This window comes from Palaemon carinicauda, chromosome 6 (genome assembly GCF_036898095.1).
Source record: "Palaemon carinicauda isolate YSFRI2023 chromosome 6, ASM3689809v2, whole genome shotgun sequence".
Taxonomy (NCBI): Eukaryota; Metazoa; Arthropoda; class Malacostraca; order Decapoda; family Palaemonidae; genus Palaemon; species Palaemon carinicauda.
The window spans coordinates 69,143,074-69,157,452 of NC_090730.1; the positions used below are offsets into that span (position 1 = coordinate 69,143,074).

At 38.7% G+C, this 14,379-nt stretch overlaps 1 protein-coding gene across 1 annotated transcript; it reads left to right on the forward strand.

Annotated features, from left to right (window-relative positions):
* The first annotated feature begins 5,425 nt into the window (after positions 1-5,425).
* Positions 5,426-5,944, forward strand: LOC137643064 (uncharacterized). Its single transcript, XM_068375911.1, has one exon. It carries the CDS (start codon positions 5,426-5,428, stop codon positions 5,942-5,944), a length of 519 nt encoding a protein of 172 aa, XP_068232012.1.
* The last annotated feature ends 8,435 nt before the right edge of the window (positions 5,945-14,379 follow it).

A 14,379-nucleotide genomic window follows, 5' to 3' on the forward strand; every position in this document is an offset into this window, starting at 1 on the left:
GACAAAATTTCAACCAAAGATAGGTCTTAGATCTAGGACGACCCTATGAGAATTTTGAGATGATCGAGATCCAGATCCTAATTCTACTTTATCTATCTATTTATTTGCCTGTATGTCTGTGCAAATTATTACGTCAAAATTAATTGACGGATTTTGAAGAAATCTTCACTAAAAATAGATCTTAGATCAAGGAAAAAGCACATTGAATTTCGGAGATGATCTTGATCCAGATCCTTGATCTGGATTTGCAATTTTCCCCATCTTAAAAAAAAAAAAAAAACGTCAAAACTATTTGACGGATTTTGATGACATTTTCACCACATGTAGATATTAGCTCATGGACGACCCCATACTATTTTGGAAATGATGTGGATCCAGATCCAGATTCTAGATCTAGATTTAAATTTGTTATCATTTCAAAGATAAGCTAATATAAGTTGCACACATATACTATCTATGATATCTATATGAATTGTAAGAAAAAAAAATATTGTAGTAATTATTTCAAAGAATAGTAATTACTTCAAACAAGAGAAATGAAACAATTTTGAAATTCTCGTTCAACACAGGATTCCTAAAATTACCTATGTATATTTTAAGCAATGTGGAAACAAATACTTAATATCATGCTGTATTATCAATTTTGTTAGCAAAGATGCAAAAAAGCAGATGCAGAGAATATAAAGGGAAAATTTTTGTAATGTTAAACATAAATCAACCGTGAATGATCTTGAATTTAAGAGAGAGATGGGTGGGTTGGTAATTTTGATATTAGGATTTAAGAACCGACCGTTCGGACTCTACTTCAGCTCTGGCTAAAGTTTATACCAACGACACAAGCGTAACATAATGTGTAGGATATGCCACAGCGTTTTACGTTTTTAGTTAAGTTGGCGCTACACGTTTTCTCTGTTGATGATAAGGATGAGGGGATAAGCGAGCGTCGGGATTGCCTGATGTTTGTTTTGTAATTTAATTATACACATATGTGCACTATTTTGAATTGAATATTTCTATTGAATGGAAGACTGTATACATTTTTTGTTTACTTTTTTTGTATCAAAAAGAAGTATTGAGTTGGTACTGAAAAATATTGTATTGTTATTGTTGGCATCTGCCCAGAAGGCGGCAATTTATACCCTCCTTGGCGAATGGCGCCTTTGTTATTTCAGCGTGGGCAGGCTCTGGAAAGCACATGGAATTTGTGCATGATGTGGTTCTGCAGTATTTGTGATGTGCTGAGCTGCCCAGTGTACTCATCATAGTAATAAGTGACCGGTGTTGCTGTTAGCTAGGAGGCTGAATGCTTCTGGTTGTACATCAACTTTTTACCAGTGGTTATCTGTGAATTTAGTATTAGAATCGGCGTCTGGAAAATGTAAGTTTATTTTTTATGTTAATTGAATATTACCTGTGGAGTTACTGTATTGTATTTTACATCATTCACATTATTTTGTATTTACATAATATTTACAGTATATATATTGTTTTACATGAATATTCACATTATTTTTTTTTTATATTTATTGCTGCTTTTGTTTGCAGCGTCAAACCTCGCCTCTTTGATGGAATATATGAACAAACCTGAGGAAGAGTGTTTGACTTCACCTTTAGTAAAACGCCAATATTCAGAATGTAGCTGAACTGGTGATGTAGTGTTTTACAGTTTGACGAATACTCCAGCCTGGGTCAAGTAACGCCAGCGCGGGACAAGTGGACTTCGTCAACCTTGCGTCTGCAAGGATCGTCTGTTGTGGTCTCTATCAGCTGTCGCCCTGTTGTCTGTTTCAAGAGCTTCAGCAAATACTAGCCAGTCGGCGCTGCGTGTGCGCTTTCTTGAGGCACAAGCAAAGCTTAAGCAAGCTGAGGAAGCAAAAATGCTAGAAGAAGAGGAATTGGCTTTGGAAATGCAAGCCAAATCACATGCAGCTGAAGCTGAAATGCAAGCCAAAACACTTGCAGTTGAAATGCAAGACAAGGCAATTGCAGCTAAATGCAAGAGCCAAGAAGAGATTAACGGCCTGAAGTTAGACTGTGATAAACTACAGGTAGAGTATGAAACACTGTCTGAAGTTGGAACTTCATATGCTGGTTCTGCTGCTAGTAATGCTTCACAATGGGAGAAGAGGGACTCATCAGCTCAGTTGGATGTCCAAGGGATTGAGCAGTGGAGAAGTGATGTAAATTCTCACTATGAGAGTGGGAGAATCAGCAGGGTTCATGAAGTAGATGTGAGTCCTACGAACGTCCACAGTGTGACGTATGACCTGAAGGGTCTTGAACATCATTCAACTCCATTGGTCCCAGATGCGACGCCTTTTGTGCCAAGACGTGTTCCCTTAACTCAAGATGTGTCACAAGCAGATCTGCAAACTTCTGCAATAGTAAAGGCTCTTGATTGTACACTAGCTAGTCAGCAAGAACTAACACAACGAATGCAGCTGCCACAGATGAAGCTGGAGCGTTTCAGTGGAGATTTAACCAAATTCTCCATGTTTAAGAATTCTTTCACCTGGATTGTAGAGTGTAATACCGACGACCCTGCACGAAAGCTAACTCATCTATACAACTGTTTAAATGGTACTCCCAAGAACCTGATTGAGAACTGTTTCCATCTACCCACTGACATTGGGTATGATTGTGCTTAGGAGATATTGTGTCGTAAATACAAGAACGACAATGACCTGTCAGATGCTTATGTCAAGAAGCTATATGATTGGAAGGAGATTAATGCAGGCGATATTGATGGCCTGGAAAATTATGCTGCATGTTTGAAGACAGTTACGGCAGCACTTGGTAATAACTACCATCGAATAGAGCTTCAAGAAACAATGAAGAAGATTGTTGAAAAGCTCCCATACCAACTGAAAGTGAGATGAGTAGCGAAATGCGAGGAACATAAGTTAAAGCTTCCAGCTCTAAGAGAGTACATTGAAAAGCAGGCGTGTATTGCCAAGCATCTCTCCTATTACGAGTGCGACCGTCGTACCCTGAAGACTACTGAGAAGTCATCCAAGCCTGTCAGGCCTAAGACCTTACCTGTACACCACACAGCTTCACCAGCTAGAGGGAAATGGTGTCCCTTCTGCACTAAGGAGAACCATGAACCTAAAGAGTGCTTCAAATTTGAGAGGTTGAAGCTTTCAGATCGCTGGGAGGTGATAAAGAAGGCAATATACTGCTTCAGGTGTCTTAATGGTGAACATTCATACGCAAAATGTGAAGATGCATCCATCTGTGAAAAGTGTGGATCTCACAAGCACCATACCATGCTGCATAGTCCACCTAAGACTGCAAGCAATACAGGTGCAGCCCATGTGGGAGGCAAAATTGCTATCGGGGGAAGTGAGAAGGCAGTTTGGTGCTACAGAAGGTGGCGCGACTGCTACAGCTGACAAGAGTGCTGTAGCCCCCAGTGTGCAACCTATGCACTCAGTGAGTGCAAACCAATTACCTAAGGGAAGAACAATGCTCAAGATCTTACCTGTTCTCGTGAATGGCATCCATGCAACCTATGGATTCATCGACAGTGGAGCTGCCCCAACATTGGCAGTAAGAAGCCTGATAGACCGAATGAGTCTCAAAGGAAGACCATGTAACCAGATCATAGGAACTGAAGCAGGGGCTTTCACTTGTAAGGAAGTTCTGTCCCTACACATTGGTAATATTAATACTGATGAAGGAGAACATGTGACCAACGTGTTCGTGGCTAACAAGATCAATGTGTCTATGGACCATGCCATGAGTCAAGAATGGCTTCACCAAGTGGCCACATCTGAGTGACCTGGAAGTAGGAAGTCTACCTGAAGATCATCGTCAAGTAGAGCTGATCATTGGGCTAGACACGTCATTGAACAGAGTGATTTTAGACCAGCGACATGGGCTGGAGGACGAGCCATCTGCCTACCTGACCAAGCTAGGGTGGGTTGTTTTCGGCCCAACAGGACCCAGATCAACTTCAGGTCCTGACCCTCTGTTCTACGTGTGGACTGTGGATGATACAACAGAACTTTTGCAACGTAACTTAAACCAAGACTTTTGGGAGAAAGAGACACCCTCAAAGATAGAAGATTCTTTTGAAGACAAGAGATTCCTGTCTTTGTTGGACGAAACTGTTGTCCAGACAGATGGCAAGTATGTTGCTTGCTTACCCTTTAGTGACACTGAGTCTCTACCTAATAACTGTGTCATGGCAGTGTATAGGGCTCACTCCTTAAAGAAGATATTTGAGGCAAATGAAATGTACAAGACTATATACGTCGAACAAGTAGAGAAGTACCTTTTGAAAGGGTACGCTGAGCTTGTCCCAGTCGACAAGCTGAATCGCAGTGATGGCCGTGTGAACTACATGGCGCACCATGGGGTCAAACACCCTACCAAGGACAAGCTTAGGGTCGTCTTCAACCTTAAGGCTAAGCATGCTGGGACCTCACTCAAGGACCACCTCATGCAGGGACCAGATCTCACAAGTAGTCTTGCTGGAGTGCTGCTGCGCTTCAGGGAAGGACATTCTGTTACTGCGGACATACAAGAAATGTTCCATCAAGTCAAAGTGCCAAAAGACGACAGGGACTCTTTACGCTTCCTATGGTGGCCATGTGGAGACACCAATCAAGCTGTTCAAGAGTTCAGGGTGACTTCACATGTGTTTGGAGCGCGATCGTCTCCAAGGGTAGTCAACTTCTGCCTCAGACAGGCAGCACTGGACAAGTATGGTGAAGAAGCTTGCCATGCCATTTGACGCAACTTCTACGTCGACAACTTGTTGAAGTCAATGGACAGCGAGGAAGACTGTATCCAATTGACAAAAGACCTCATTGGACTTTGTGCTGATGGATGATTCCTGCTGAACCAGTGGACATCTAGCAACAAGTGCATTCTCGCTGCCGTGCCTGAAGGGGTGAGAGATAAATCAGTGGCTACATTGGACCTCAGTAAGGACGAGCTGCCTACGGAGCGCGATTTGGGTATCCACTGCGACATGAGCAGTGATGAGTTCACCTTCAAGATCAACTTGTAGGAGAAGCCTAGGACGCGCAGAGGAGTTCTCTCTGTAGTGGCTTCCTTGTATGATCCACTTGGTTTAGTTGCACCTTTCACCCTGAAAGGGAAAAGGTTACTACAAGACCTGTGTCGTTGCAACTTACCTTGGGACGAAGAAATGATCAATGACGAAGCAAATCGCTGGAGCAGATGGACTTCCCAGCTTCAGTGTCTAGGAGACTTCAAGATCAGAAGAAGCCTAGTGCTTTCAGACTTTAGGGAGGTATCATCGTACCAACTTCACCATTTTGCGAACGCAAGCCAGACAGGATATGGTGTGGCCACGTATCTGCGCATGGTGAGCAAGAATAACCAAGTGAACAGTACACTGGTTATTGGTCGAGCTCGTGTAGCTCCCCTCAAGAGACCAAGCATTCCACGAATGGAATTGACTGCAGTTGCTGTGGCAGCTCAACTTGATTGCAAGATCAGGTCAGAACTCGATTTGGAGTTGTTTGACTCAGTGTTCTGGACGGACAGCACATCTGTCCTGAAGTACATCCGTAACCTGTCTGCACGATACCACACTTTTGTGAAAAACCGTGTGAACCTCATCCGCGACCTCAGTGACATCACCGCTTGGAGGTATGTGAACACCTCCGCGAACCCTGCAGACCTGGCCTCTCGGGGCCTTAATGTGGACATTTTGCTGGAGTCGTCGCTGTGGCTGACAGGACCAGAGTTCCTGTGTCAAGAGCAGGACAGTTGGCCAGCTCTTCCTGACGATGTGGAGCGAGCAAAACTAGATGGAGATCCAGAAGTTAAGCAGTCTGCACCCATTTTCAGCATGGTTGTGCCGGAACCAATCTTAGTAGAGAAGATTGCTGCCAAGTTCTCTTCATGGACAAAGATAGTGCGAATCATCGCTCGACTGAGGCGATTAGGAACCAAGAGCGGATGAGAAGTGTTATCTGTAAACGAGATGAAAAGTGCAACAACCATAATATGGAAGATGATTCAAGTTCAAGAGTATGGGAGTGAGATCAAATCACTCTCCAAGAAGGATTCCAAGGTGAAGAAATCCAGCAAGATTTGCAAGTTGCGACCATTTCTACAAGAAGGCTTGCTGAATGTTGGTGGAAGACTCTGTGAAGCCACCATCAGTGATAGCTGCAAGCACCCCATCATTCTTCCGTCCAAGTCGCCAATTGTGAGGAAGATGGTGCGATGGACCCATGAAACAAACAGCCATTGTGGGCAGAGCCCTCTTATGGCTGAACTAAGAAAAAACTACTGGATCCTTCATGGAAATTCAGTAGTTAGATCAGTGATACATGACTGTGTCATCTGTAGAAGACTCAGTTGTCGGCCTGTGAATCAAGTGATGGCTGACTTGCCCTCTGACCGGATCTGTCCGGGGGATCCTCCCTTCACCAATACAGGGGCAGATTGCTTCGGTCCCTTCTTTGTGAAGCAAGGGCGCTCTACAGTGAAGCGCGTGGGAGCCATTTTTACCTGCCTGACAGTGCGAGCAATTCACCTGGAGGTTCTCAGCTCGATGGACCAAGACTCCTTTGTGAATGCAGTGAGAAGATTTACGGCCAGGCGAGGAGCTGTCAAGAGAATATAGTCAGACAACGGTACCAACCTCGTCACAGCTGACCGAGAGCTGAAGGAAACTCTTTAAGACTTTAAGGAAGAGGAAATTGCCCAAACCCTAGCAGCTAAGGGAATCGAGTGGCGTTTCAACCCACCACATGGGTCACACTTCGGAGGAGTCTGGGAACGCCTCGTACGCTCAGTGAGAAGAGCTCTCAGTGCAACCTGCCTGCAGCAGGTCACCACTGACAACACACTATCGACTCTGTTCTGCGAAGCCGAGTCTTTGGTGAATGGAAGACCTCTAACCAAGGTAAACGACGACCCAGACTGTCCACTGCCATTGACGCCTAGTATGCTTTTGACTCTGAAGAGTGCAGTGCTCCCAGTAACGAAGACTGACCAGAAGGACTTGTATGTTAGGCACCTTTGGCGTCAAGCGCAATATCTTGCCGACCAATTCTGGAAGCGATGGCTGAGGGAGTACCTTCCATTGCTGCAAGAAAGACAGAAGTGGACCGTCCAACGGCGAGACATCCAAGTTGGCGACATTGTGCTAACTACCGACGAACGTCTCCCCAGAGGCTCTAGGCCTTTGGGACGAGTCTTGGAAGTTTCTCGAGACTCTGACAACCAAGTTAGACAAGCCAAGATTAAGACCGAGTGTGGGTTGTACTTACGCCCAGTGCAGAAAATGTGCCTTCTCCTTGAAACAGAGTGTGATGACAGTGGAGTGCCATTGGAAAAAGAGTGAACGCCGTACGCTGCTAATATGGCGTGCTGTGTATGTGGCATATTTGCGGTGTATTTTGTATACTATAAAATAGGGGGCGGTGTAGGATATAACACAGCGTTTTACGTTTTTAGTTGAGTTGGCGCTACACGTTTTCTTTGTTGATGATAAGGATGAGGAGATAAGCAAACGACGGGATTGCCTGATGTTTGTCTTGTAATTTAATTATACACATATGTGCACTATTTTGAATTGAATATTTCTATTGAATGGAAAAATGTATACATTTTTTGTTTACTCTTTTGTATGAAAAAGAAGTATTGAGTTGGTACTGAAAAATATTGTATTGTTATTGTTGGCATCTGCCCAAAAGGCGGCAGTTTATGCCCGCCTTGGCGAATGGCGCCTTTGTTAGTTAAGTGTGGGCAGGCTCTGGAAAGTACATGGAATTTATGCATGATGTGGTTCTGCAGTATTTGTGATGTGCTGAGCTGCCCAGTGTACTCATCATAGTAATAAGTGACCGGTGTTGCTGTTAGCTAGGAGGCTGAATGCTTCTGGTTGTACATCAACTTTTTACCAGTGGTTATCTGTGAATTTAGTATTAGAATCGGCGTCTGGATAATGTAAGTTTAATTTTTATGTTGAGTGAATCTTACCTGTGGAATTACAGTATTGTATTTTACATCATTTACATTATTTTGTATTTACATATTATTTACAGTATATATGTTGTTTTACATGAATATTTAATTTTTTTTTTTGTATATTTATTGCTGCTTTTGTTTGCAGCGTCAAACCTTGCCTCTTTGATATTCAGAACGTAGATTCACTGGTGGTGTAGTGTTCTACATAATGAATTACCTGCCGTGGCCTACTAGTGGGGAAGGGGGGAGTGAATTTGTTCTAATATCTTTATCGCCAGTCAGTACTAATAAGGCAGGGACCATAATCCCAGTCCCCCACCATTAGACGTAGTCGCAGCCCTGAGACAAACATAGCGATATTTGAGAGAAGTAACGTTTTTCAAGCCCCCCTCGTTGAGTTGCCAGTTATTACATTTTATTATGATTATTGCCATCCTTTCTATATGATAATAAGTATCATTGATTAACTGAAGAGCAATATAAGACATTTTGCCAGGTGAATGGTCAATGTTAGTTGCAATAGTTGTCTATAAAAAAAAAATCGTAGAAACATCTGCGGCAAGGTGATATCAATTTTCTCCGCTAATGGCATTAGGCAGGCTCCAATGCGTAAGCAACGGATAATGTGATTTGTAAATTAGCTCTTTACTTTTATAGCATTATATCGAAAGTTCTCAGGATTTATTTTGATCAGAAGCAAAGAAATGTAGCATGTAATTAAATGAAACATAAATAAGACACATGTAGGTTTGAAAAAGAAAAAAAAAAAAACTAATCAAAGTTATATGATCGTTTAACTAAATGGTTAGGCCTATTTCAATAGCCAAGGATATATAATTTCCAGGTTGTTATTTAATAAATTGAGTTATTTGAATATCGAGATGGTTGTAGCCTAAACATGGTTTTCCATTTAATTGGTTTTCATTAGTATGAGTTTTATGAATACGTTCTTGGTTTACCATAATCCAAAACATTGTTTAGTAGGAACGTCTTTTTGTTGAATCTTACCCTTGCGTATCAGTATGTAGGTTGCATGAGGAGATATATATTTCACAATCTATTTTATAATATATATATATATATATATATATATATATATATATATATATATATATATATATATATATATATATATATATATATATATATACATATATATATATATATATATATATATATATATATATATATATATATATATATATATATATATATATATATATATATAGTATGTGTGTCTGTGTTTGTGGCGACTCCGGCATTCGAGCATACCTCGAGTATTAGATTTTCTAAAGTCTAATTAAACGTACATTAACTTGTATTTAGATTTTTTGTCTCACATGAACTGGAGTCTTATTTATATTTCATTTAATCAGATACTAAACTTCTTAGTGCTTTATGAAAACAAATCATATTGGGTTTCGATATAGCGCTTTAAAAGTAATTTATAATCACATTAGGACAATGGTTATGCACTCGGCGGTTCCTGCTGCCACAGAATTGTGAACACTCGGTACCACAAATTGTGTGCGCATTTGTTTCTTACAGGATTTTTTTTTTCACAACCCCACGAGAGTTTCTAATAAACTACGCACGATGAATTTTGCAATTTTTTACATCAGTACTGATGCTGACTGTACAAAACCAATAAAGTTTTTAGATGATCTGGATCCGGAACCGGATTCTAGTTTATTTATTTGATAGTATGTCTGTCTGCGGACTGGATTACGTCAAAACTATTCAACAGATTTTGATGAAATTTACACCACCTAGAGATCTTAGGTCATTGACAACCCATTTTATTTGGAAATGATCAGGATCCAGATTCGGATTCTATATAGTTTATTTATTTCCCTGTGTGTCTGTCTCTGGACAGGCTTATGTAAAAAGTAGTTGATGGATTTTGATGAAATTTTCACCACAAATAGATCTTGAATAATGGACAACCCATTGAATACAGGAGATTATCCAGGTTTGGATCCAAATTTATATTATTTTCAATTTTAAAGATATCATAAAAAATTGACTTATTTTGACGATATATTCAACATAGATCTTAGGCTAAAGACGACTCCATTAACCTTTGGGAATGATCTGGTTCCGGATCTGGATTCTGGTTTATTTGTTTGTTCTGTGTGTCTGTCTGTCTTCGGATAGGATTATGTCAAAACTACTCGACTGATTTTAATGAAATTTGTACTACAGTTAAATGCTAGGTCATGTATGACCCCATTAAATTTCAAAGATGATCCGGATCCGGATGGAGATCAGTGTTGAATCCGGATTTACGTTTTTTTTTTTTTGCCATTTTAAAGATAATATCAAAACAAATTGATACAAGTAGACGAAATTCACACTATAGATAGATCTTAGGTCGTGCAAGAGTCCATTAACATTTGGAGATGATCCGGTTCCAGATGCAGAGTCTGGATCAGATGAAAATCGAATGTCTTTCTTTTTGCGTCAACTTTAACCTTTGCCGGAGGTCAGAAATCTCTGAATTTATATTATTTTTTTTTATTGATTTATATAACGCTTTAGAGATCTTCAAAATAGGAAATTAACCGGCAAAGAGAGAGTGTCAGCTTCGAGCAAGCATACACTATTTATGGATTATTCTATTTTGCAGCTGATTTATTTTATTCACGATTCTACTCATAATTTATTGAATGAGGAGTTATCCTTTGCTTCTTATTTATGCTAACTAACATCTGATGAGAGAGAGAGAGAGAGAGAGAGAGAGAGAGAGAGAGAGAGAGAGAGAGAGAGAGAGAGAGAGAGAGAGAGAGAGAGAGTAGCAGTGTCAATGAAACTATAATACCATATATGGCATTATATCCTCGAGGTAAATATTATTACCCAAGCCAGGTAGGTTGAATTTTCGAGTCGGTTTATGTATCTAGTTATTGTCTATGCGTCTATGGACAAAATTACATCAAAACTAGGGAACGGATTTGGACGAAATTTTCACCACAAATAGATCTTAAGTTGTGGAGGACTCCAATAAATTTTGGCCCTAATTCGTATTCGAAATTTTAGTTTAGTTATTTATTCATCTGTCTGTGTGTCTGTGAACAGGATTACGTCAAAACTAATCAAACGACTTAGAAAAAATTTTCACCACAAATAGTTCTCTGGATATAAACAACTCTATTAACTTTTGGAGATGATTTATTTTCGGATATGGAATCTGGTTTATTTGGTTTGTCTGTTTATTTGTCTTCCTCTGGAGAGGATTACGTCAAAATTACGCAACGGATTTTGATAAAATTTTCTACCAAAGATAGATGTTAGGTCATGGACGACCCCATTAAATTTTAGAAATGATTCGCGTCCAGATCCGGATCCAGATTCAACATCCTGATTTGCATTTTTTGCCACTTTAAAGGTAACGTCAATACAAGTTGCCGCAATTCGACGAAATTTCCACCAAAGATAGATCTTAGGTCATGGTTAAATCCATTAACATTTGAAGATGATCTGGTTCCGGATCCAGTCTCTGGATCAGATGAAAATCGAATGTCATTCTTTTTGTGTAAATGTCAATTTTTAGCAGAGGGTAGAAATCTCTGATTTTAATTCTTTATATTGTTTCAAATAATTTATAAGGAACTTCAAAACATAATCTCGGGAGGCGAAGAAAGATTGGCCGCTTCAAGTTAACACAAATATTTTATGAATTATTCTGTTTTGCAACTGAATATTTTCATAAGAGTTATCCTTTGCTTATTTTATATGATAAATAACATCTAAAGAGAGAGAGAGAGAGGAAAAAAAAAGAGAATTCACAGGGGCAATGAAACTATAATACCAGATATGGTATTAATTACTTACGGTAAATATTATTACGTCCACTAAGGAGGTTATGTTTTTGAGTCGGTTAATTTATTCATTGATTTGTTTATTTGTCTGTGGATATAATTACGTCAAAACTACTCAACGGATTTTGACGAGATTCTCACCACAAATAGATCTTACGGACATAGACGATTCCATTAAATTTAGGATATGATTCAGATCTAGATTGTGGATCTGGATTTGCATTTCTCACAATTTTGAAAAACAGGATTAGGTCTAAACTACTCGAGGGATTATGATGAAATTTCCACCACAAATACTGCAGATCTGAGGTTACGGAAGACCCTATTAACATTTGGACATGATCCGGATCCTAAATATAGTTTATTTATTTATTTATTTATCTGTGAGTCAGTGTGTCTGTGGACAAGAATACGTCAAAACTACTAAACTGATTTCTACTAGATTTCCATCAGAGATAGATCCTTGGCTATACACAATTTCACTAACTTTAGGAGATGATCTAGTTCCGGATCCGGCGTGTGGTTTATTTGTCTTTTCTTTATGTCTGTCTGTTACTGGACAGGATTATGTCAAAATTACTCGACGGACTTAAAAAAAAAATTCCACGACAGATACATATAAGGTCATAGATGATCCCATTAAATTTTAGAGATGACCCGGATCTGGATCTGGATCGAGATTCAAGAGACAGATCAGCATTTTTTTTTTTTGCCATTTTAAGGAAAATGTTAAAACAAATTGAACCAATTTAACAAAATTTCCACTATAGATAGTTATTAGGTCATGGATAAGCTCATTAACATTTGGAGATGATCCGGTTCCGAATCCAAAGTCTGGTTTGGATGAAAATCAAATCTCTTTCTTTTTGTGTCAACGACAACCTTTGGAGGAGGTCAGGAATATATATATATATATATATATATATATATATATATATATATATATATATATATATATATATATATATATATATATATACATATATATGTATATGTATATGTGTATATATATATATATATATATATATATATATATATATATATATATATATATATATATGTATATTTTTTTTTCAATAAAGTTTTTATATTTTCTTATGTAACTCTTTAAGGAACTCTAAAAAATTATCTTAAGAGGCAAAGAAAGATTGTCAAGTTCTAGCGAACACAAACACTATGGATTATTCCGTTTTTTTAGACGATTTGTTTTATTCACGATTATACTCACAATTCACTGAATGAAGTTGTTATGGAGAGTTGTCCTTTGTTCATTACATACCATAACTAAAATCTGAAAAGAGAGAGAGAGAGAGAGAGAGAGAGAGAGAGAGAGAGAGAGAGAGAGAGAGAGAGAGAGAGAGAGAGAGAGAGAGAGAGAGAGAGAGAGAGAATCAACAGCGTCAACAAAACTACAATACCAAATATAAAATTATATCCTTGAGATAAATATTATTACCTCCACCAAAGATGTTAATTTTTGAGTCGGTTTATCTATCTATTTATTTGTCTATGTGTATGAGAACAAAATTACCTCAAAACTACTTAACGGTTTCTGACGAAATTCTCACCACAAATAGATGTTAGGACATAGCTGACACCATTAAATTTTTCAGATGATCCAGATCTGGATTCAATATCCAGATTTGCATTATTCATAATTCAAAGAACAATATTACGTCAGAACTACTCGACAGATTTTGACAAAATTTTAATCACAAATAGATCTTACGTCATGGACGACCCCATCAAACTTTGGACATAATCCAGATCCAAATTCTAGTTTATCTAATCATCTATTTATTTGTCTGTGTGTCTGTGGAGAGGATTACCTACAAAAGTACTTGACAGATTTTAAAGAACCACAAATAGATCTTAGGCCATGGACGACACCATTATATATTAGAGATGATTCAGATCTGGATTCGGATTCTATATCCAAATTTCTCTTTTTTACCATTGTAAAGATAAAGTCAAACCAAATTGACGGGTTTTGACTAATTTCCACCACAGATAGATCTTAGACCATAGACGACTCCATTAACACGAGGCGGAGGTCAGAAATCACTGATTATTATTATTATTATTATTATTATTATTATTATTATTATTATTATTATTATTGTTATTATTATTATTATTATTATTATTATCAGCTCTGTCTTTCTTCTATTTATCTTCATCCCAACTTTGTGCGACATTTCATGGTTTGGTAAGCAAGCATAGCAAATCCTGTGATGTTCTACTAATAAGGACAGGATCATCAGCATACTTATGTCTGCTAAATTCCTATCACCAGACCAAACCCTCTCCACCATCTCTGACTGTTCCACGCCTTACAAAATCCTTGAGGAGATTAAACAGCAAAGGTGACAACAAGTCCTATGGAATGCTCCGCTGTTCACTGGAAATTCATTTGATTAGACTCGATTAACATTAACTTTGCACTTGCTATGCTCATGAACAGACTTAATCAAATTTTCTTATTTAAGAGGAATTCCATAATAACCCAGGACTCTCCACATAATTGGCCGGTGCACACTATCAAAGGCTTTTTCATAGTCCACAAATGCTAACAAGTCCACAAGTGCTATGCCCC